Genomic DNA, 25,084 nt, shown 5'->3' with positions numbered 1-25,084 from the left:
GAGTAAATATAAAAGCTACACGAAATAAAACTTATACTGGTGTAGCTTTATCTACATTCATATAATAAATAAATATTATAACCTACTAAACTATTGTAAATTAACAACCAAGAACTCTTCTATAAATTTATTCAGATTAAATACAATCTTATTACATGTCATAAACTTGTAGAAGCCATGTCATTGATTATGATAAATACAACAGAAAAACAAAACAATCAAAATAAACTCAACTCAATATTCAGTAAACACAAATTTATAATACATCAAAATTTTACCATATAGGAAAAGCACTTTATAAAAAAAACACAAATCATAATGCACGTAGATAAAATGAGTTCACATCTTAATGAGTGTAATAACTATAAAGTTATTAACCATTTTAAACAACTTAAATCACGTTAACCAAAGACTTTATGAGTAGTTTATAGAGTATAGAGTTAAGAATACGCCCGCCCTTCTGGATTGTCATAACTGGTGAAGAAGTATACAGAACTTTAGATCAGCATAACTAACAACTGTGTATTTGAAACATTTCAAATTGCTTTCACGACATGAACATCCCAATAACTCATAAAAAATTTAATTTAAACTGAAAAGTATATAGAATGGTACTTCTCCCATATTCTAGTAATTTTACTGTAATATTGAGTGGAGGTAGCCACGTGTCCAGCAATTTGAGCCAAACACAAAAAGTTGATTGTAGAGTGCAATGATGTCAACAACTCTGTCAAGAACTTTTTAAAAATTCAACTGTCCATTAAAATCAGATGATTTTTTTTTTAAATACAGTCTTTCCAAAAAAAAAATGACGTTTTTTGTCCCATTGACCCCTTTTTAATTTTAAATGGTGGAAAATATTTCAATACTGAGTAAAAACACTACAAGAGATTTGCACAAGGAATCTAAGGATTTTTTTTTTCAAAATCGGACCAGAAATAATTAAGTTGATTTTAGGGTGTGGTCCCACTTTGGACCCCCTATACACTGAAAATGCTCAATGCTATTTCAAATCTTCTACATGTACATAATCATTTTTTAAATGGAAACATATTTCCTTATTTTTGGCCCCTTTTTGCAGAATGTTGGAGACCATGGACACTATTTTTCAAATACCAGCAAGTAACAATATCTAAAAATTCATGACATTCGGCTCACTACAACTAAAGTTATCACCTGGAAACGAAAAAAAAAAAATAACGAAGACAGCGACCACATCATAACATAATACGACTATTAAAAATATAGCAATTATAATGTTACATAAAAATTGTAAAGATAAAAACACTAAAAGAACATACTCATAGATACATGCATGTCATGTTATTATCACAGATTTTTAGTAAGTCACTTTACAAAAGAAGTTTGTTCAATCAACAAGTCCTTTAGCAGCAAGCTCTTCTCGTACACGACCAAGATATTCAGGATCGGGGTAACCAAACCTAACGTAATAAATCAAAAAGAAATACAGTTCAACTTTAAGAGAGCAGTGCTAAAGTACACGATGCACTCCTTTTTTTAGAATTTAGAAACTAGACAAAAAATACCCCATTCACTCTACACTTAAACATGCGATTTGCATAAGAACTCATACTTACTGACTTTTGTTTTGTGTCTGGAAAACAGGTGATACTTTGAAAACATAAAATAGTCTTTTATAAAAAAAAAAACGGGGCATATTATAGGAAATGAAGCAGTATCCAAAAAACGATCATACGAGTTCCGTGCGATCGAAAGTTACAAATTGCAACTAAACCTTAAAAACCAAGCACGAAGTTGAAATACAACCAAAGGGATTTTTAAACACACGTCTATTTATTACAGTACTTACTTCTGTGGTCCACTTGTTTTGGACGTTTTGTGGTGGATATCATTCCAAGTTATTACACCTTCTTTGCCAGTTGTTCTAGAATTTCCGATAGTAAATGTTAGACCTTGCTCAAATGCCTTCTTTAGTAGTTCCAAAATGTGTGTTCCATCTGTTGTTTTTGGTAAGTATCCCACCCTTGTAATGCCATCATACGGTTGACCCGGGTTTGAGTGAAACTCCTTCATAAAAATAAAAGAAAGAAGACAAATAAAACTAAGGTCTTCAGCACTTCTGAACAGAAAAGTATAATGGTACACGATTTTCATCATTAATAAGAAGGATAAGAAATTTTATAAGTTTAAAATCTACACATGGATTGTTAATACTAAAAACAACCAATATACATACACTGTAAACGTCACTAAAACACGACAAATCAATGCAAATCTCAATGCCCACAAATTTCAGGAGAATTATTTATGCTTTAAAAATGTTACAATATACATATTTATAGTTAATGCAAATAAAGTTCATTCAAGCACATTATGTAAAAAGACAAAATAGAAACTGTTGAATTGAGGTATAAGAAATAAAGATTTTAATGTAATGGAAGAATTCATGTACAATAACAGAAAATTCAGGTTCAAATCTACAGTTTTCTGTTGTTTAACATGAGAAATAATGAGAAATGGGATAAAAATCTTAAAAACCTGTTGCTTTCCACTAGGAAACTCATACTGAATAACATATGTGTCTTCGCTATATCCAGGTAATGGTACTGGATCTATGTACACCGAGGCAATGCCATCTCGCGGTTGGTCTCCATATATCTTTCCGTACGTAGTACTACAAATTGGACACGAAGGCTTGGCCTTAAAAACCTCTATAATGCATTCTCTGCAAAATACATGACTGCATTTGATAAGTTGCACTGGATTTGTCGATTCACACATACAAATGACACAGCTGCTTTCCTCCTCTGCACCATCTTCATCATCACCAATTATCATAAGGTTTCCGATCTTTTGTTCATTTTTCTTACCAAATACTTTCCAAAACTCAGTAAAGTCAACATTGCTTCCTTCTTGTTTTTCAAACTTCCATGCTTCTATCTTTCTCAGCCCTTTAACTTGGTTGACATTACTAGTACCTGTTGTCTTCTGAACAATGGATGGTCGACGTGGGGCTGGTCCTCTCTTGATATGTCTTTGGAACAACTCCCTCAAAATATCGGTGATTTCTTGGTTTTGATTTACCAAGTGAATTTGTCTTACGGCCGATGTTTTACCAAGACCTTTCCAAATTGCGTCTTCAGCAACTTGACAACAGGAGTTGATTAAACTAACATCAGTAAGGCCTCCTGTAATATAAAAGAAAATTTGAGCTCATAAACTAAAGTATTGGAAACTCGTGAAGTTGCCACTGCAGCCACTATTCCCTTTTACTTTGATTTGATACGATTTGTAACAATCCTTTTGGTTGGTTGGTTGGTTCTCTTTTGGCAAACCAGGTTATTTTGTATAATATTGTTTGATAATGTGACGCAGTCCGAATTGATATACATGTTGTAATACAAAACAAAACTAGACATTGCCCCTAATACCTCTGCAGCCTGTTGAACCCTGTATATTTGGGGACCAATGTGGACACACAATTCATATTGGACACAATGTTCATGGTGGATAGACTAAGAACATTTTACATACACCTTTGCTACCATTTCTAAAACACCCAACTCCAAACTACAATCAGTGCTATTTTTGTTTTTGTTGACAAACAGTGACAGAACAGGAATGCAAATTACTTTAAACATAAATTTCTGACAATATGCACATCCTAATAAGGAAATTTAACACCCCATTAAGTTTCATACTAATTCTGCAAGTTGTTGAGAATTTGCGGACAACAAATAAACCGCGTTTGGCTGAAAAAAAAAATGCCTAAGTCCAACAGCCATCATTTCTACAATTTTTCCCTGAACATAAATTCCCCATAATATGTACATCCTAATATGGTGATCTAAGACTCCATTGATTTTTATTACAATCCTCAATTCGTTCAGGAGTAGTTGCGGAGAACGCATCAGACCAAGTTTTATTGAAAAATGCGTAAGTTCAAAGAGTCGTCACCTCTACAATTTTCGCCAAAACATAAATTCCCGACAATATGCACATTCTAATACGGTAATATTTAACATCATTTAAGTTTCATAATAATTCTGCAAGTCGTTGAGGAGGAGTTACGGACAGAGCATCAAACCAAGTTTTGCTGAAAAATGCCCAAGTTCAACAGCCGTCATTTCTACAATTTTTGTCCAAACATAAATCCCTGACAGTATACAAATCTCAATGTGGTTATATATTACATCCCACGAAGTTTCATAACAATGCTGCAAGCTGCTTAGAAAATAGTGCGGACAGACAGACATATGGACGGACAGATCGAGTGAAACCAGCACCGGCGTATAGGATTTTCCTATTACAACCCTTAAGTTATACAACAGCTGGCCGAAACTGCGCGGACTTTTTGTACATTGCTAAAATTATTACAATTAGTTTTCTGGAACAGGGATATGTTGCTGCAATTAGGCAAAAGTCAAGAGTTATATGACCGGCACAATGAGAACCGATTCATCCTGTCTTAGATACACAGGGAGAAAATTCTACTCGTAATTTATTAAAAAATAGTCATCACTGATATACCAGATTATCTACATAACTCAATAGATCAAATCATACTTCAGAACAAACCACAATTAAATGTATATTATTTTACTCTCGTCTACAGCACTTCGCCTATAGTCAAAACTAAGATAATGGTATGTTATAGTGTATGTGTGAGAGAGAAATATAGATTCTCCTTTAGTCTCGAAGGGATTACAAGATTTCTCCACTCGAGACAGTTGAATTTTAATTTCAACCCATAAGCTTCAGCGAGTGTGTTAAATCTTAAATTTGACAATCGAGAGTGGAGAAATCTTGTAATCCCCGAGGGCGAAGGAGAAACGGTTTCTCCCATGAAATCTGTAGAATACTGGGAAATGTAAAATGGCGGGAAAACACTCGCAGAAATTTAATCTCCGCAAGGTGGTCAAAAGGTCACGTGCATTTTTAATCATCGGCTTAGGATAGGGGACACTTTTCTACTTAATTGATTATATGCTTATTATGAGCCCTGTGATGAGGTAATAAAACATCTTGTAAAAGAACACCATGATTTCCATGGTTTTAAATTCCACTGTTGGGTAAGAACTTCTAATGCAAATAGTGATATTTAGAAGCATAGCTTTTACATACACACCTGTACCAATCATCGGGAATGCCAACGCTACTTTCTTTTTCTTACTGGTATTCTCAATGAGATCTAATGTATTTAGTATTATTTGCTCTATAGTTTTCAAATGGTAATCAAGCCTATCATTGCTGAGTCGTCCTATAATACCATGGAAGACACGAGCGAAGGGGAGGTCTGGCCCCGCGTCACACATATACACTTTACCCTCATTAACACTACCAACATTGGGTTTAATCATTTCACGTTGTTTTCGATATGTTTTACCACCAGCATTCAAAAGTGCCTTTGCAAGACCACCTTTCCCATCAAATGTTGGACTGTCGCTTACAACAACTGCATCAATTTTAGTTTTCTTTAAGTCCATTATATTACCAGTATAAATACGAATTTCAGTATTGCCTGTACTACTTTTGAGTGAAACCTCACACATGTCCGAGTCAGTCCCAAAATTTGGCTTTCTATCATTGCTTTTAAAACATTCGTTTCTTCCAGAAATGTTTCTCTTTGAATTTTCATATTCCTTTACTAGGATGGAACTACAATCAAGGCAGTTTGGGATGACTTTCCATTTATCATACCATTCAGCTACCATATCTAAAACTTCATCTTGTATGTCTATTATATGAAATTCTTTGAGTTTTTCTAACCTTTCATATCTCTCACTAAACTTCATAATGCCATGAATGTACATAGCAGCACACAACTTTTTCGGAACTCCGAAGATACCTATGAATGAATATACACAATCACATAAATATTAACAAGTTAAATAATATTTCTTAGAAACTGTGACAGGATTTTTTTATTGCTGCCAATGACTAATTCAAGTTCATTTTTCCCTGGAGTTTTCTAGTGAACAAGGTCATATCGATAGAGTGTGTTCAAAACATTATAAAAAAAATCAAATATAATCAAAACTGTTGTCTGTTGACCCTTGTCGTGCTGAGTAATTCTGAACGAAAGTCTAGATTTCGGTATTTTGCAAACTTATGCAAATTATATGCAAATTAGTTGCACAATGGTACTGATACTGATTGTTATATATAAATTAAAGATGGGCGACCACGAGGTGTCCCTCGAAAATGGTCATTTGCCCATTTCTGTTAATTTCATGCTACATGCAAAGTTCATCGGGAGCAAATTAGGAGCAAAAGCACATCTATCCTACAGCCTGTACACCGTGAAGGCCACTGAAGCCAAACAAAGTGTTACAGTCACCAGTGGGGGTCAGGAGTCCCCTGAAGGATCATTGGTGTGAAAAAATGAGGATTTTTTTTTCCAATTTTTGGCCTCTGTTTGGGATAAAACCGGAAGTAGTCAATATAAGGGGTTGACGTCAAAATGGTGGTGACAGAAATCATTCTTATTTAGTTTCAAGGAGAAAATTGAATACTACTGATTAAATCTGCTCTGGCGAGGGTCCGAAAATGAACCCTATCCCCCCCTCCCAAAAAAAAAAAAAAAAAAAACGAAAGCGAATCTCGTGATCTCTTCTTTTAGTTTTCAAGTCATTATTTTTTAACAAACTATATCAGTTATCCTAAGATTAACAATGCCAGAACCAATAAAGTGGAACAAGGTCCAATCCCGAACAGGTCCGGGTGTAGCAAGACAAGGGTTTGAGCCCGCTAGCGACAAGTCTATTTGGTTAACGAGGAAGGCGGTGCTTGACCTCATGATTGACCAATTAGAAATATACAGGCACGGATAGCTCGTGCTCTCGTTTCGCAGACAAGGCAAAATAAAATATTAAGTAGCTGTATTTGTAAGAATCATGCAAAATCTGAAAAATGTTATACACCCCAAAACAGGCTACATATTTTTATTTCTGTAATTAAGTTGTTTTATGAGTCTATACTATGAAATGTGTAATTATTCATTCAAGTCTGCTCTTAGGAGATAATCAACATTGAAAATCCAACAGATTCTATTGTTATTTGATTGTCATGTACAGGGTTATCTCCTTTAATTTTGAAGCCTACAGTGCATTCTATATAATTTTGATCTCTTAAGAACACGGGTTATATGAAAAGCTGAATGTAAATTTCTGTTTACTGTGGCAATTCAAACAAAATATCAAAAATACAAATATGTAGGTTTTTTACCCTTGAATCAGTTTTTGCATGATTCTTAGCTGGAGAGCTACTTAAAAATATATGGCAATTCTTTGAAGGCAGTCATTTTCGTCAGAGGCGGAGTTGTCCTTGTGCCAGTTTTGGTCAGGGCAGAACATACATTTCCAAAAATTTGCGAAACACAGGATCTGTTTTCAAATACTATAGACCATAGACTAGATAGTTTACTTACAGTGAAATCTTAATGCCAGACTTTTTATTTCATATGTAATACCATATTATTCAGAGACTCAATATACAAAAATATCTTAATACCTGCGCTTATAGGTGGCATTGCAACGGTCCTGTATCCAAATTTCTCCGCCGTAGAAAGAATGTTAGTTACTGTTGTAATCAATGTTTCCAGACATGACACTTTATCAGAGTAAGCAGTCCACCTTGGCCCAACAGCATGTATGATGGCTTTGTAATGCAACTTTCCTGCTTTCGTTACCATATTGTCACCATCTGCTACAGTTCCTTCGTCACGGATCAAGTTTTTGCATTCACGACCCAAATCCCTCCCTGCGGCATCGGCTATAACTTTAGCTACACCTCCAATGTTTTCTAGCCGATCATTGGCAGCATTAACAATAACATCAACATCGAGTCTTGTTATTGGTCCCGTGTATACTTTTACCTTCAAGCAATTTTTTGTGACGAATTCTAACTTTGAGATCATTGAGCCACGTGATTTTAAGGATCCAGGCAGTTGCTCTTGTTTTACACTAGTGCGAGGCCTTGCCCCACCGTTTTTTACATCGTGGTTTGAATCAACAAAACGCCCTTCTCTTCCCGTCAATGGGATGGTATCCTTCATTTTACTTTTCAGAGTTTCCAAATCTTGATTTTTTTTGGCATAAATCCTAGTCATTTTTTGTATTTCACGGGATGGTAATGCTAGCACTCTAGCAGACAATCCAGACTGACTGATATTTCTTTTCACGTTATCAAAATCTTCATTGTGTAAGTTTTCTTGTTTTATTTCATGAAGCAATACATTCCAATAATTCTTTTCGCTGGCTTTACCTCCACTTAAACGTTTTGCCTTTATTATAACCTTCGGAACATCGGGACGAATGTCAACCGTAATATCTCCATCTTTCATGGCAGTGTTCATTTCCTCATTGAAGAAGAACATCAACTGTCTTGATTCTTCTTCTCCGAATTCATAGCGCGCCTCATTCAGGCCCTTACAATAAGATGCAACAATTATATAACATCAACATAAGTTTTTTTTTTTAAATCAAATATCAGTTCAGCAATTCACATCAACATTTTTTCAGGATATTTTAAAGGGAATAAATGTAGTGGTGTAAGAACCTAAAAATCAAATTCTTGAAGAATTGTACATTTTAGCAAATCGCATCATACCAACACTTCTCCATTTGCTTTTACTTCTACAATATAAGCGGTTGGAATTCCGTTCCTCCATACCCAAACCTCTCACTTCCGAGCGCCATATTGCGAACCGCTCGTTCCGACATTCTTTGAAATCGACAAATAATGGTAAAATATTTACCATTTAAAACATTTTATACGGTTTCTTTACCTTAATACAGGAGTAGGTGACTAAACGGAAGGAAAAACAAATGACCTACCTGAAGAGAAAATCCAGCAATCCTGGAAAATTTTTGTAAAAGCAGTTCAAATGAACTTCACCTTCGGTTTTCAGCATTTTTGAATGGGTACATTCAGTTAATAAAATTACGGATTCTAATTTGGGAAACGAGAATATTAAATTAACCAACGAATTGCCATTACCAACTTTTAGTTCGTTTTGTCAAAAGTAAATTGTATTCCGTAAAATTAGTGACCCAATTCAGAATAGCCGGTCGCTTTGAGAACTGTCTTCATTACAAATGTTTTCTAGGTATTTAACAAAAAATTGAGGCTTTTTATCGCTTGATTTCAGTCGGTTAAATTTCTTTTATGTAAATAAAAGAATTAAAGTATTTTAAAACACCCGTTCAGCTTATTCACATTTGCAGTGGCTTTCAACATGACAGATGCTAGAGGTTATGATAGCACCAAATCAAAAAATAGCTTGCTAGACAACCTCTAGCACTGCTGGAGTGCATTTGCTTTTATAATTCTAAAACAGTAGTAGTTGATACAGCATAGTCCATCGTGACTATAGAGTATGAATAAATTTAAATGTATCTAAGTTTGGGAGATGAGGATTGTTTTTTTATAAAATAAATCTAAATCATGTCTTATAATAATTCATAATTTGCATTGAACAAATTCTGCAATTATTTAATTCTGAACAATTTCAATTATGCGAGATTTTAGAAATCTGCTGTTTTTTATATAAATTGGGGAAAAACAAAATTAACGCTGCTTTGTTCTGAGTTCTATTTCAGTTTCGGTCACGACAACCATTAACTAAAAATACACAAATGTGCTTTTAAATTAGGCCTATTATAACAAAATTGTAAATTATTTATCCAGTTAAAAGTTACAGGTCGTTTCCCACAGAGAACTGTTGTATTCGACAAAAGATAAGTTATAATTCGGGTATTTGTCGAATACTCTGAAGAAACTAGAGGAAAGTAATCTAGATTAACTTACAAAAGACCTTTACTACTTACAAATAAGGAGTTTTTATACATCTTCGACAATATATTTGTCAAATTTTTCATAAAAAATGCCATCAACTGACAGTTTCTATCTATCTACTGAAATGGGGGGTGTCGAAAAAAACGAACAGGAATGAGCAGGAAAAGAGTACTCCAGCAGTCCTAGAGGTTGTTTAGCAAGATATTTTCTAACTTGGTGCCATCCGTACCTCTAGCATCTGACATGTTGAAAGCCACCGCAAATGTGAATAAGCTAAACGTGTTTTAAAATATTTCCAGTCTTTTATTTACATAAAAGAAGTTTAACCCACCGGAAATCAAGCGATAAAAAGCCACAGTTTTTGTTAAATACATAGAAAACATTTGTAATTAAGTGACCTGCCATATTGAATATGGTCACTAATTTTACGGAATACAATATATTTTTAAGTTGGTAATGACAATTTGTTGGTTAATTTAATATTTTCGTTTCCCAAATTAGAATTCGTAATTTTATCAACCGAATGTACCCATTCAAACTGCTGAAAACCAAAAGTGAAGTTCATTTAAACTGCTTCCACCAAGATTTCCAGGATTGCTGGATTTTCCCATCAGGTAGGCAATTTGTTTTTCCTTCAGTTCAGTCACCTTCTCCCGTGTTAAGGTAAAGAAACTGTTTAAAATGTTTTAAATGGTAAATATTTTACTACAATTCTGCCGATTTCAAAGAACGTCGGAACAAGCGGTTCGCAATATAGCGCTCGGAAGTAAGAGGTTTTGGTATGGAAGAAAAGAGTTCCAACCTCTTACGTTGTAGGAGTAGAAAAGATAGAGAGCTTAATAGTCGCCCTGTGCCTCCTTCCCAACCAAGAAATGAATTAAATCAACCCAGTAAGCCAATTCTATCTAGTGAGCATTTCAAATTAATTCAAGAAAAAAGCAACAAAAATTACTTCAAAAGGGTAAAAGAAATCATTGTATGGGAACTCCAAAGTACCAAGTTACGAAGAATGGGTCGGTAACAAGAAGCAATCGAGTTTACGAGTGTACAAAGAAGCGTCCTTAGATTAATAGAAGCAGGTTCGAGTAATTGATAGCTCTTGAATTTTATTAACGCGAAAGATTTAAGAACGACCTTTGATCTACCTTGAAATATTCTTAAAAATTACATAAAAACTGCTTAAATTCAAATCACACAGAAAAAAACACCTGAATAATCTAAAATTGGAAAAGAAAAGAAAATTGCTACATTATGTACATGTATATAGATCATCTTTGTTTCCTGTGTTCAGGCCATGTTTCTGGATTTTGACATATTTGAATTATCCCATTATTGATGCTTGTGTATTTGTATGCCAATATTTATAAAACAATTAACATTTCTTTGTAACAGCATCTATTCTTGACTTAACCATAAACCCCATTTAAATTAGTCAAGACAACAGCAACTCTCAATAAGTTTTATACAATGCTTTTGAAAGGAGCCCTTTGATACAGTTTCATACAGATCTCAAGAGATTGTGGCGCAGATTATTATATTCCATAAGTCTTGCAGCCACCATTTTTACAATTTTTTGTTTTAATATAAATTCATGACAATATACAAACCTCCAATGTGATATTCTAACACTTCATTGAGTTTAATTACAACCCTGAAAATCATTAAGGAGAAGATGTGGACAACGCATCAGACCACGTTTTGCTAAAAAAAAATACTTAAGATTCAACAGCCATCATTTCTATAACTTTTGTCCAAACATAAATTCATGACAAGATGCACATCTCCACATCTCTAGGGTAATCTAGCACCCTAATGAAGTTTAATAGCAATCCTGTAAGTTTCTACAATTTTTGTACAGACATAAATTCTTGACAGCATGTACATAATTATCCATGTTGTTATATTACATCCCACATAGTTTCATAACAATGCTGCAAGCTGCCTAGAAAACAGCATGGATAGACGGACAGACTGATAGGGTGAAACCTATATACCCCTGGGTACAAAAAGAACTGGAATACCAGCATTTAAAAGAAAAGTGCTCACTCGACAAGCACGACATTTTGGGAATCATTAGCAAGCAATATTTTATGATACTCTAGTTCTAAGCCATTAAGCGACCCCTGTAATAAACCATTTAGCAAATTCTAAAAGAAAGGATCCATTCCAAAAAGTAATATCAATCTCAAGTATTTGCCAGTAATAATTCGGCTATGGCGTCAAAATTGGAAGAAAAGAGTTTATGGACGACAATGAAGACGACAGCACAATGACATTTTATCTGTTTTCGTATAAAATATGCCTATATTTCACTTACCGCGTTGAATCCTTCGTCTGAAAAAAATAAAGAACAAACAAATCCAACAAAATCAAGGATGAATAATTGAGAAAAGTGAATATTTCTATGGAATTTTCGAAGATAAAGGACAACGATAATGCATTAAAATAAATGTATTTTTTAACTAACTCAATGTAATGAGTTTTGCAAGGATTTTGCATTATATGAAATCCATTACTATCACAATCAAAGTACTCATGTACTGATTTCTACGCCTCAAATAATCGTCAAATTGCATAAATATCGGATAAAAGCAGGAGTAAAAGGAAAGTATGAGGATCGAATTCAAGCGTATCTAAACACAAGCTTATTGTTGTAAATGGTTAATACTGAACTCTTGTTTTTTTTTTTAAATTCACCATTCTGATTACGAAGGACATTTAATAAACACATAACAAAATTCGCGATGCATCGTAGCATGCCGTGCGCCAGTTTGCGAAATATTCAGGTTCAATATTCGTTTACATGCAACACCTGGATGAATTAACACAAAACATCCAACATACTGCATAATTGAACTAAACACTACTATACTCGACGTCACATACAGCACATTTTCGAATTGAAGCTCTACTTTTTAAACCGTCGGGACTTACTGCTAGAGTTGTCTCTCTTTTATTTAATCTGAAGATAGTTCGCATATATGCATGACGTGTTACTACCAACGAGTCGCTTATTGGCTTAAATCGTACGTAACAAATCCTTACGGGAAAATCCCATACTAATATCCGCCATGTTGGTTTCTACGCGACAATTTGTTTACAAACGAAGTTCGTAAGTTCCCGTCGAACTTCGGTGACAATCGTCTGCTTGATCAACTTCTCGGTATTGTACGTTGTTCGCGTAAAATAAATCCGAGATATCCGAACTTACGCCGAAATGCATTCTGGGTTCTTCGGTTTTTGGACAAACCATTTAAACGTAAACAACATCTCTTAGCAACCTGATCACTGTAAACATGGCCGACTTTTGACAATGTAAATATTGGGACCGAGAATTAAAATCTCACCGGAATTTAACGATTCAATGTGTAGGGAGAAGCCGTTTGGCTAAACGAATGAGCAAGTCAATTTAAACGATTGTAGGTGTCAATAAAGTCGTAGAAAATATTTTTATTCAAATTTTAACGGTATCTTATTTATGTGACGCCGAGTATAGTTGACCTTTCCCAGTTCCTAAATTTTCAAGTCGAAATTCAATTCAAAGATCTCCAGGTCGAAACTGACTGTCAAATCATTCAAACGTTAGCCACAGTCATTGAAATAAAGCATGCTCTTATACACACGTCCCTCTCAAACTAGCTACTTTTCTCGGTTGATAAGCTTCACAGCCCAAGTCCTACAAGTTATCGCATGGACACCAGCGTGTCGTGAAAAAGCTGCTTAATCTGATTCATAAACTAGTTCCCTGTCAATATCATACGCGACCCAAAGATTGCTACAGCGTACCTTATAAAACATATCATACACATGTCTATGCGTGTTTTTGCTTGTATTTGAACGGAAAGTTTACATTTAAAGATAAAATGATCGGTTAGCACTGAATTTATGTCATATTGCCCAGTTTCCGATTCAAACACTGGTTACAATTGATTATATAAAGGTCATACATATTATCAGTACACCGACATCTATATATAGCCATTCGGGTCATAACGGTTACGAAAGAGTACGCAATAATCTCAAGGGAACCAAGTCCCCCGATTTTAGAGCATATCGCATTTATACCATTTCGGATGTTTAAAGTATGCCAAAATCAGTGACAGTGAATATTTGACGAAAAGCGACTTCGAAGACTTCAGTCTTTGATTTATATAAGTTTCTTAATCGCAACCACTGCCCCCTTTTTATAAATATATGGATCCACCAGACCTTGCATGAAATATATGAAGACAGCTCTCAGCATTGCTCATTTTCATTTCTTTGAACGATGACTATATTTATAATCTCGAAGAGGATTCATCTCCAACTAAACATCCAATGGTTTATTAAAAGTCTAAGAATATTGCATTTGTAGGCAACTTAAATATATCGACATATTGAATATAATATAACGAACGGTTGGTTTATTCGAGTAAATGCATAGAAATAAACAGGTACTGATAAGAGGTTAGATGTCAATTATTTTTAATTGGATCGTTATTAATACAAACCAAATTAATCAACATAAAATTATTTATTTCACAGTAAACTTGTTTATTGGATTTGTTTATTGACGTAAAAAGCATAGAATTAAAAAAATATGACATATAAGAAATACCTATAAAGTGGACCTAATCATCTGCATTTGAACCTTAATGGGGTATGCTAGTGAGACTATTTTTCTGCGGTAGTGCAAGATAATTTCAGATGCTAACAGGCTTTACAAAACTAAAGGTTCTGGCGACTACTATATCAATTCTGATCTACGATCTTAATTGATGAAAATGCAAGTTATTCAGGTATTACAAATGAATTACATTGCATTACTATTATCCACTGTACAAACAAAGAAATTCAAACTTGACAATTGTTTCAAATTCAAACTTATATATTCTCATCCACTCACATGTATGTTGTATCTGGAAACATGAGGCTCTCGAAGAACCTGAATCGCTCATGCAAACCATGCTCTATTAACTGAGTAAGTTAAGGTATCATGCTTTGTTACCATGTTTGACAAAAAAGTGCCGAAAAAGAGCATATATTGATGAATGCTGCAAGTTCAACTGTAAAATGTTGGAAATACCTTCAGTGTTTTAGAACCTCTAGAAAAAGTTTGGGCTGGGACCCCCCTATGCCCTGTTATTTCACCGGGTCTGAGGGGGCATTAAGCCAAGTATACATTTGCTGAAAAAGAAAATAAAATGAAGTTAAATCATGGCTATACAACATTTTCATCATCACTATTCAACTCATGAGACCCAATTTACTTTATAAACCAAATATCGTCGAAATCAAAACAAGTATAAAATAAACGGGAAAATGGCAGCCATTTTTAAAATGACCGCCCAGAAGAACTTCCGTGATCACCATTCAACTTAAAATACCATGTTTTCTATTGAAACCAAAAAAAAAAAAATCATTGGAATCCGAGCAACTGCCAGTCAACTCAGAATAACATGTTTATCTTATGAGTAGCTTTTATCTTCATTATTCTACTATAGTTGAGAAAAAATAGCAAAAAAAGCATTTTGATTCCTATGTTCTCTTTTTAGTAACGACGTCAATATGTTTCGACCGATGAAAAATTTTTAACATTCATTTTGTGCAGTATAGACTAAAAACAGTAATGCCAACTTTCATTAAATTTTGTCGCATAGTTTCAGAGAAGATTTTCAAAGTTGTACACGTGAAAAACGACAAAAAAAAATTGTTTCAGGAGACTTAGACCTATGGCGAAATTTTCAAAGTGATTCGTCGCCTAATGTAGGAGTTAAGTCTGTCTTCTGATGGTGAACATTATATTACCCTCCATCAGAATTTTGCTAAATTCAACGGTTTTGAGTTATTTGCAAAAGAGTGTATTTTTAGTAACAGCGACCATGTTTTTCGACGTTTCAATTTTTTTAACCATCAATTGTGCAGAATACCCTAAGGACCAATCTTATCAAGTTTCATTTGATTCTGAATAGTAGTTTTAGAGAAGAAGTTTTTTTTCAAATAATAAAACCAAAATGTCGAAAAAGGGCAATAACTCAAACATCAATTGACAGATTTTCACGAAAATCAACACAAAGGTAGCTCTCATCATGCTAAGCACTTACACTCTGTCAAAATTTGCCTAGACCAAATGTTTTTTTTTCTTTTTTTCTTTTTTTAAGATATTTGCAATATAACTGTTGTTCGACCCCAATTGTTCTATTCTGAATAAAGGCGGCCATGTTTTCGACGGAGCAATCATGCTGAGGTTCATCTAAAAAAATTAAATCGCTAATTTTAGTAGCGACTTCTTGCACTCGTAATTTCAGTACTGTAATTCGTATAGGCTAAAAACCACTAATTCAACTTCCAATAGGCTTCTATGCTAATTTCACAATATTCAATGGCTTCTCTGGACTTTACCTTAACTTTAACCTGCAGATGACTATATATCAGCATGATTCTACATATGTCAGCTCACAATCCTCAGAATGGCATGTGGGGTTAGCAGACTTGCAGTGCAGTACTGGTCACCGGAAGTGAAGGGTCTATAAATAGCATGGGAAATCCCAGTGTTTTCACAAGATAGGGGTATATTTAAAATTCATTATGGAGATTAGGCTTCACATCACAAGAAGCAAAATGCACCTATAAAATGTACAGAAATGTTTTTCCTTTCAGAAACTGTTTAAATTTTTTAAATAAGATGAGAACTTTTTTCACAGCACTATGAGGAACAGGGGTAATTTCTGCGTAGGACTATTTTTGCGTACGTTCCAAATGCTCATTGGTTGAATTGGTGGTCTGTAACCTAAAGAGTCACTTTTTGTCTTAGAAAAAATTAATAACTATACAGGTATCTTCCTACACACATACTGAATGCATCTGCAAAGTTTCAGTGAAATGTGACAAGCACTTTTTTAAATATTTTATTTTTAAATATAGGGTAACCAAGTTGTGCGAGCAAAAAAGTGACAATATTCTACCATACTGAAATGCATTAAATATTTGCAAAGAACTTTTTCTGACTTTTCAAATAAAAAATATCAACCACAACTTGTTTTTTAACAATATTAATGAAGAAATAGTTTTAAAAGTAATCATATTCTGAGAAATTGGTCTATTTTTAAAAATTTATTTCTGACATGCCTCCCCCTTTTTCTTGATCACATGTCAAAAACCCTAAATCTTTAAATTTTTACAAAAGGTGATATATTTGGCTTTAAATTTGTAAATACAGTGTTTTCACATTAAAACATGACCAGTAAAGGGCACCTAAAGCAAAAAAAGTGCTCAATAATGGATTTTCCATGTTGCCATAGGGGAATGCTTATATGGCCTTAACCGCAGTAATGAAAGTGAGTTTTTCCTCATTTCTAACCTAATTTTTGCTCAAATCTACACAAAACTTGATTTCAAGTGCTTATTACTACCATATTTAGGTAAATATAGCCCTCAAAGTTTAATATTTGATATTTTTACTAAATTTTCTACACTTTTTACAAGATAGGACATAAAAATCAGCCAAAAAGACCAATTTTCCATAATTTGGACCTATAACTTAAAAAAATGCATATTTTGAAGGATTTTTGTAGTGTATTCCTGTCATGGCAAAGTTAACAAGATCTTCAAGTAGTTTAAAGCTATTTCAAGAAACTTTTCATTTTGCCATGGCTTCAACTTAAGGCTAAAAACCACTAATTCAACTTCCCATAGTCTTCTATGCTAATTTCACAATATTCAATGGCTTCTCTGGACTTTACCTTAACTTTAACCTGCAGATGACTATATATCAGCATGATTCTACATATGTCAGCTCACAATCCTCAGAATGGCATGTGGGGTTAGCAGACTTGCAGTGCAGTACTGGTCACCGGAAGTGAAGGGTCTATAAATAGCATGGGAAATCCCAGTGTTTTCACAAGATAGGGGTATATTTAAAATTCATTATGGAGATTAGGCTTCACATCACAAGAAGCAAAATGCACCTATAAAATGTACAGAAATGTTTTTCCTTTCAGAAACTGTTTAAATTTTTTAAATAAGATGAGAACTTTTTTCACAGCACTATGAGGAACAGGGGTAATTTCTGCGTAGGACTATTTTTGCGTACGTTCCAAATGCTCATTGGTTGAATTGGTGGTCTGTAACCTATATGATTCGCATAATTATACATTACTACACCAAATTATGCTACTGATCGGTGCCGTAGAACCGTCAATTTTAGATTCATACGAGATCAAAATGTACCTCTTAAATACTATACGTCTACATGTGCTCTACGCGTGTTTTTACGTGTGTGGGAGTTTACATTAAAAGATGAAATGATCGGTTAGTATTAATGTAATATAGCTGAGAAACGCCTAGTCTCCGAGTTGTTTTGATTGAGAAACATTCGGGTCATCACGGTCACGAAGTCACCCGATTTTAAATAAATAAATTCATACCGCAACTTCGCTTGAAGTTTGCCTATTTACGAACTGTATCGTTACACAACTAAGTTCAAAAGTAAAGTCGGTACATATAAAATATTACAATACAAGCTCTAATGAGCTTTTAAAACCGACATAAACTTTGAAACGTTCTAAAATGTAAAGTATAAATTATTTTCAAAACAGGAATACATTTATTTTGCTAGTAGTGTACAAATGTAAGATATGTCAAAAGATGTGAAATGGAAAAGAACATGATCGACCTAAAATCTTCAAGTTTTAGCTCACTGATTTTTTTTAAAATTCTGAACCAAGTCCATACATTGAAAAATTCACTAATTGACTGGGAGTTAGATTTAGTAGAGTACTGAATTCGCCTGGATGTTGAAAGCAAGTCGAAATAAGTGGCATAGAATATTTGACCATTAGCGACCTTGAAGACAACAATTGTAAACTATTTTCCAATTTACCTGAATCGTCGCTATCGCCCAGGATATTCAGCTTACCCGGAACAGCCTTCCCAGTACTCTAAAAACCAAAGAGACGGGTTAAAGATTACATACAATAATAGAGGTAAGCTGACCAAAGATATTCGCCAATAACCTGTATCACAAAAAGTTCTTAATTTACATATTATATATGTGGATAATGTATTTTGGATATAAACTTGAATGTTGTGATTTTTCGCCATGATTGGCTGAGAGTTTTTACAGGAAGGAATGGTTTATATCCGGATCTAGATTTAGATGTATAGCGTCCATATGCATATAAATAGAAACATAGCGTCAATATATTTAAAAATAGAAACAAGGCTTCATGTACATGGAATATCCTTTGCATCACTTGATCATAATAACCAATGAACAAAGAAGACTGTTATACCATATCTAATATTCATTATATCATGTATTTAGATTAAAATATACCTTGTTTGTATATGCATTATAAGTGTTTGTCTAAATATACCCTATATTAAACCCCTAGACCTATATCGCATCCCCTATATTACACCTCTAGACCTATATCACACCCTAGACCTATATCGCACACCACCACAGACCAAACTTTAAGTATATTTAAAATATATGATATAACGAAAATGACATATCAAAATATGTATCACATGTGGTATCAACCCTTAACCTATATAACCCTGCGGGCCGATGGCCTTGGGGTGATATAGGAGTCTCGGGTTGATACCGCATGTGATACCGATTTTGACAATTAATATTCAGTATGTTATATGAGAGGTAAGACTTAAATAAACTACTTGTCTGTCTGTGTGTCTGTAAAAAAGCATAATTAAACCTTTACGGAAATTCAGTTTCAATCATGACCAGAATAATCATCGAGGTATTTCACCATGATGAATCGTCAAACGTAGGTTTTAAGCCCACATGCCCAATGAATGACACCGCAAGGAACGCTCATCGAATCAATCGACATATAGGGTAAAAAATAACTTTCATTCATAAGCATGACATTATAAGCTTTTTGTCTTCAATTCACATATGTCACGTTTGGGAAATTAATTTATATAAAGTCGTTAGAAGTATTATTAGTACATGGGGAATAGGTGGTTTCAATATTTAATGTTCAGCAAGGAAGCTGAATGACATTTTCTTATGGAATCCGGGTCAAACTCTTGTGTACCTTGCAGCATTTTTGCTAGGTCTTTGGAAGTGCTTAACAGATGGCACTTCTAAAGCATTTCATTTTGATCAAGTAAAGCTGCTAGGCAGTCAAATAAGAAAATCTAAATGCATGAAATAAAGAAGTGAGCACTGACTTTTTTTCTGTTTCAAAAAAAAAAATATCGAACCAGGAAAAGAAGATTTTTCATTTATTTTTTTTAAATGTCAAAAAAAAAAGTCAATCCAAGCCTGACCTTTATCGTATAGAGCAATGTGGTATTAGAGCATATATAGAGATCCAAACACTCATAGTAAAATCTCAAATGAAATGTTTTTCCCTTTCTGACGCCTGATTCTTGAATAGTTGGGACCATAACCTCCAAATTCAACCCAGTTATTAACCTTTATCAAGATAACGGAATACTATTCCAGTTACTGCACACGCCCCGTGCGGGTCCGGGTGTCAAAAGAATAGACCCGCAGCAGCGCTAAGCTTGTCATAAAAGGCGACTAAATAGTGCCCACAGAGCAACTGAGTCGTGTGCCCTAGGTGGTAGAATGGGATAACCCTGGCATGTTACATGCTGGGGTCGTCAGGTCATAATACGCAAAAACTGACCGCAAACCATCGTTAAAGGGTTAAAGAACCCTGCTGTGGTATTCGATAGGAGTAGGAACCTTTGTGTTCCGCCACAGGAGGCTAAATTGCCCGACCCTACCCATCCATCCCCATTTCTAGTGGCAATCAAAATTTGTCGACCTTCTATCCTTGTGTCCCATCCCTTTTTCATTTCATCATCATCATCATTTCATGTTCATCGCCTGAATATAGCTGGGCGTTAAACTCCAAAAATCAATCAATCAATCAATCAGTTATTGCTGGAAAACCAAATGGTGATGGACGACAACACGAACGAAAGCGTGTTTATATGTACACCATACGACCGCGAATTTTTATTTCAGGCAGCATTATAAAATATGAAAAAAAAACAATAAAGGGTAAAATAAAGAAATAATTCGGAAAATTCCATTATTTAGGATTATAGTATAATAGTAACCCAAAATCGAAAAACAAATCTACTACTGCAGAGGCATAAAATATTCGAAATAACACATAAAAATCTAGATGAATGAGCAAAGTGGATCACACTAAAATCTTTGAGCATGAACCAGATATTATAGATAACATTCCACGGAGGTGACTATATTAGGATGACATCCTTTGGTAAACAAAATATGAGAAAGAACAAAAAAAACTGAGGAATGGTCAACAAAAGTGAGTTAAAATGTAAACAAGATCTTTGTCAATAAAGATACAGACAAACAGAAAAAAAAATACAGCGACTGGAAACAAATGTGAGCCAGATAAACATAGTGGGGGCAATACAAAGAGCTCCGCATGAGTAATCAATGTAACAATTTAGAGACTACCTTTATATCAGACAAGAATACTGCTTGTAGGAGAAAGTCCCTTGCCAATGTGGAGATTCAAATTCCAAAATGTTCAAAAATCCCCTCCTGAAAAACACGATTTGTTGAATAAAATAGAGCTGCAGTATGATCAAGTAAATATGGTGCTTAATAATAATTATATAAATTCGGTACAGAGGTTTCAGAGGTGTGGAATTGAGGCGGGGAAACCAGAATGGTAGGAAAAAGTTTTTACCACAAAACCTAAATATAAATAATCAAATTTTAATACATAGTAATGTTAAATTTGATTTCAGACGTGGTATTAAAAGTGTGCAAGTATTTTCAGCTGTTTTGCATGAGTTTTTAAAAATAATAATATTATATAGAATGTCAACTTTAGTCATGTAATGGTTTCATTGTAGTATTCTATAACAATTTCTAATAGTAGTTTTTTATTGTTGCATAAGAGACTGTTTTCTTCTGTTGTTTTCTTTTCTTTTGTATGGATAATAAAACATGGATTTATAATTTATTTAGTTTGTATGTTGTATTTATGATGTGCACATTTGCCAGAAAAAAGGCTTACTTAGCAGATGTCAATGTCCTATAGTGTTACTATAATGTCCTATAAGTTAACCACAGTCCAAGACAAACCATCGTCGAAAAGTAGAAATCTGCTTGATGTTTGATTAGATATTTGATCAGAGAGTGTATACACTAAGGTAAAGAATAAAACAGAATGGAATCTCTTTATTTCCATTCAAGGACCAGTAAACTTGTTTCTTACAAAACAGTGCACATTGCAAAATGGTTGATAAACAAATCAATCAAAATGAAGGTGTTTATGGAACAGAAAAAAAATTATCATATAAGGGAAAGTGACGACCTTTTTTCAGGTAAGCCCCACACCATTCTAAAGGAAGCTGCCAACCAGCAAACTTAATGGGTATCTGATCATCCAGTCATGACAATGCAGCACAAACCAACAAAAATATATGTCTAAAGGATTGCACAATGATACCGAATACCATTACCAGTATTTTTGTGCAATCATTTAGACTTTTACTTGGGCTTTATTGGGGCATGGTCTACTCAGCAATTAAAAATACATCATAAATAAATAACAAAACTGAAAATAAAAATAATAAGTATTGGCAAATCAATGACCTTCAATTAATCAGACCTTTGCACAGGACACACTTTGCCCCCTTTTCTGTTTCTTTTTTTTTCAGAAACAATTATATTTTCTGCTTGATCTTTAACCCTCCACTTTTATATCTTTGATACAATTTCTCGTTTATTTTTGTAGTTTTATATCAAGCTGTATTGCGATTATATGATGAATAAATCGCAAAACAGCTTGATAGTCGAAAGAAGGAGGCAAAGTATGTAAAGTATATCTGGTCATTTGTGAACTTTAAACCGCCATGCCCTTGAAACATTCTATGGGAAGTGACACAACGCGGGTATGACACTGAACCGCTCTACAAGTGAATTGTGCGTATCTAGATGTCGAAAAAAAAACACGTTTTCCGACAATGTATGCACAATTTACTTTCGTTTTGGATGCCGACTATATATCACGTAAATGTCTTAAACACGACATTCGGGCTCGTCTAAGATATTTCATTTGATATATACAGTATTCATAACAAACTAATATCCTATATTTACATTAACATTTAAAGCATTTCCATATAAATACATGTAGTGACGTACTTCACTCTTCAGTTTATTAATCAGAATTTCTTACCACTTGATTTGTCATTGTGTAACTTTCATGAATTTGTTGCTTCAGCAATTGAAATAAGATAAGTCATAAATATATTAAACACAGATGGTTTCTTTTCACCTCGGACAAAACCCAAAAACACAGAACCGAAAGTAGATTCTGATATGGCTCACTAAATTCTGAACAACTACGGGTTGTAAATATTTCCGGAATATTCGCATTGTAGTGAAGTGCGACTTCTTTAAATAGGATACGGTTATTTAATCGCACAGACAGACGATTTTTCAGTTTTATATCAATAGTCTTATAGCCTGAACTTGACTTAGAGACCGTCGGCAAGTGGGACTCAACCGGAAGTGGGATATTGCCACATGGAACCGCTTAAATATTCCGCGATCTGTTCTCTGTACGCTCCCCCTTTTCCACCTTGCACCTTGCTTTATTTTTCGTAAGAGATGGAAGTATTATGATACCAAAGCTTTTGTACTATTTGTTTAATTCCAATATTTCTACGATTATGTGCTTATTTTAAATTATTTGGATTTTGTCTTAGCGAGCAGGACTATTTTTTTTCTAATTGACCTGACGCAGGTCAAACGCGGTACCTCTAATAACCGAAAACAATAAAGGCGTCGGAAGGAAAAGTGACTAATTTCAAAGTACTGACGCCATATTGATTTTTACAGACTTTCGTTATGTATCTAGAGAGTGCTGGAATACTAATAAAAAAAACTTATTTGCAAGTGTGTTTAAATAACACAGTGAGCAATTATATCACCTAAAAACGTGTTTTATTGAGGTTTTCGGATTTTCAATCTGGCTTTCGGTTAACACCAAGGTTTTTGGTACAATATATGATATGATACAATATGAGCAACCCGGTCAAACATTCTCAAGATGTCGGAAGTTTTTAATGACGGATTTTTTGGACCTGCAATTTACACTCTTTGAGTTGTTAGTATATTGTTAATGTCTACCATTTTAAGATGGGTCATGTAGGATTGAAAGTGTTAATATTTTGTCAATCTTACCAAGGAGTTAAATATAGACTACTATATGACAATACAAATCTATTGAGCTTCTAACAACAGATTTTCGGAACTGCAATGTACGCTGGGATAAAACGAGGCCATGTGACATATTTATCACATTCAGTAGTTGATCTTGATCTATCAAAAGGAAGGATATCTAGTAAAAATTAGGTATTTATATGTAGCCAAACAAACTTTTAGAGCATAAAGAGTCCCTGCTTATGACATTCCTGCTGAATATTGTCCTAAATATGTTAAAAATGATTTGATTACATTTTGATTGTATTAGAAATTGCCCCATTCTAAAATTTTCAATCATTATCATTGTGGCTGACCTGTGATTTAAATACCCTGTATCACACCCTTAGGTCTAGACCTATATCACATACTCTATATCACACCCCTCAACCTTTATCGCATATCCTATGTCACACCCCTAGACTTTTATCGCATACCCTAAATCACTAGCCTAGACATATTTTGCATACCCCTAGACCTGTATTGCATACTGTACAAATGCATACCCTATATTACACCCCTAGAACTATCTGGCATACCATATATTACACCCTTAGACCTACCGGGTATATGGCATACCATACATTGTATATCACACTCCTAGACCTATATCAAGGTTTTAGCTAGGATTTTGAGGGCTTTAGCCAGTTTTGCGTAGAGCACGAACGACATATTATGGGCAGCAGAATTTTGTAAATAGTAGTATCATAAAGTAAAGACATAAACACTGTTAATATATTCATTTTAAGTTTACAGATACAGGCATAACAATAAATACAATAAATATTACAAAAAATAACTGTTATTTTCTATAAGAAAACGTATGTTACTTAATACAAAAAAATAGTTACTATTAGAAAAATAGTAAAATAGAACTTTTTTTACATAATGACATAGCTTTGTCTGAAAATAGCTACTATTTGACATAAGCTACTTTTATGGTATGACCTGACACTCAACTAATAAGAAAAAATCCTCCTGTCGTTTGCCAAACATCACACCTCGAAAGCCCTCTACAACCTAAAACTCTTCAAATCAGAAGGATAAAGACAGATCTTTAGAAGAGAATTGATTGATGAAACCTTG

The 25,084-nt window shown here is 34.1% G+C and overlaps 1 protein-coding gene across 2 annotated transcripts; it reads right to left on the bottom strand.

Moving 5' to 3' along the window:
• Nucleotides 1-112: 112 nt before the first annotated feature.
• Nucleotides 113-23,134, bottom strand: LOC148622724 (uncharacterized). Of its 2 annotated transcripts, XM_088572842.1 has the most exons (9): nucleotides 22,971-23,123; nucleotides 21,236-21,322; nucleotides 18,641-18,698; nucleotides 12,098-12,114; nucleotides 7,495-8,410; nucleotides 5,111-5,830; nucleotides 2,521-3,170; nucleotides 1,832-2,049; nucleotides 113-1,442 (listed from the first exon to the last, which is right to left on the bottom strand). In XM_088572842.1, the coding sequence occupies exons 5-9, from the start codon at nucleotides 8,357-8,359 to the stop codon at nucleotides 1,370-1,372; spliced, it is 2,526 nt and encodes an 841-aa protein (XP_088428968.1). In that variant the 5' UTR covers nucleotides 8,360-8,410; nucleotides 12,098-12,114; nucleotides 18,641-18,698; nucleotides 21,236-21,322; nucleotides 22,971-23,123; the 3' UTR covers nucleotides 113-1,369. The 2 variants fall into 2 exon arrangements, with proteins under 2 accessions (XP_088428968.1, XP_088428967.1); XM_088572841.1 differs by lacking the exon at nucleotides 21,236-21,322 and having other exon boundaries at nucleotides 22,971-23,134.
• Between the last annotated feature and the right edge of the window lie 1,950 nt (nucleotides 23,135-25,084).

The sequence above is a fragment of the Perna viridis genome, chromosome 3 (genome assembly GCF_037379345.1).
Source record: "Perna viridis isolate PV_CMFRI_1.1 ecotype Kerala chromosome 3, ASM3737934v1, whole genome shotgun sequence".
Taxonomy (NCBI): domain Eukaryota; kingdom Metazoa; phylum Mollusca; class Bivalvia; order Mytilida; family Mytilidae; genus Perna; species Perna viridis.
Note: the sequence above shows the minus strand (reverse complement) of the source record. Positions and strands in the feature narration are given on the sequence as shown.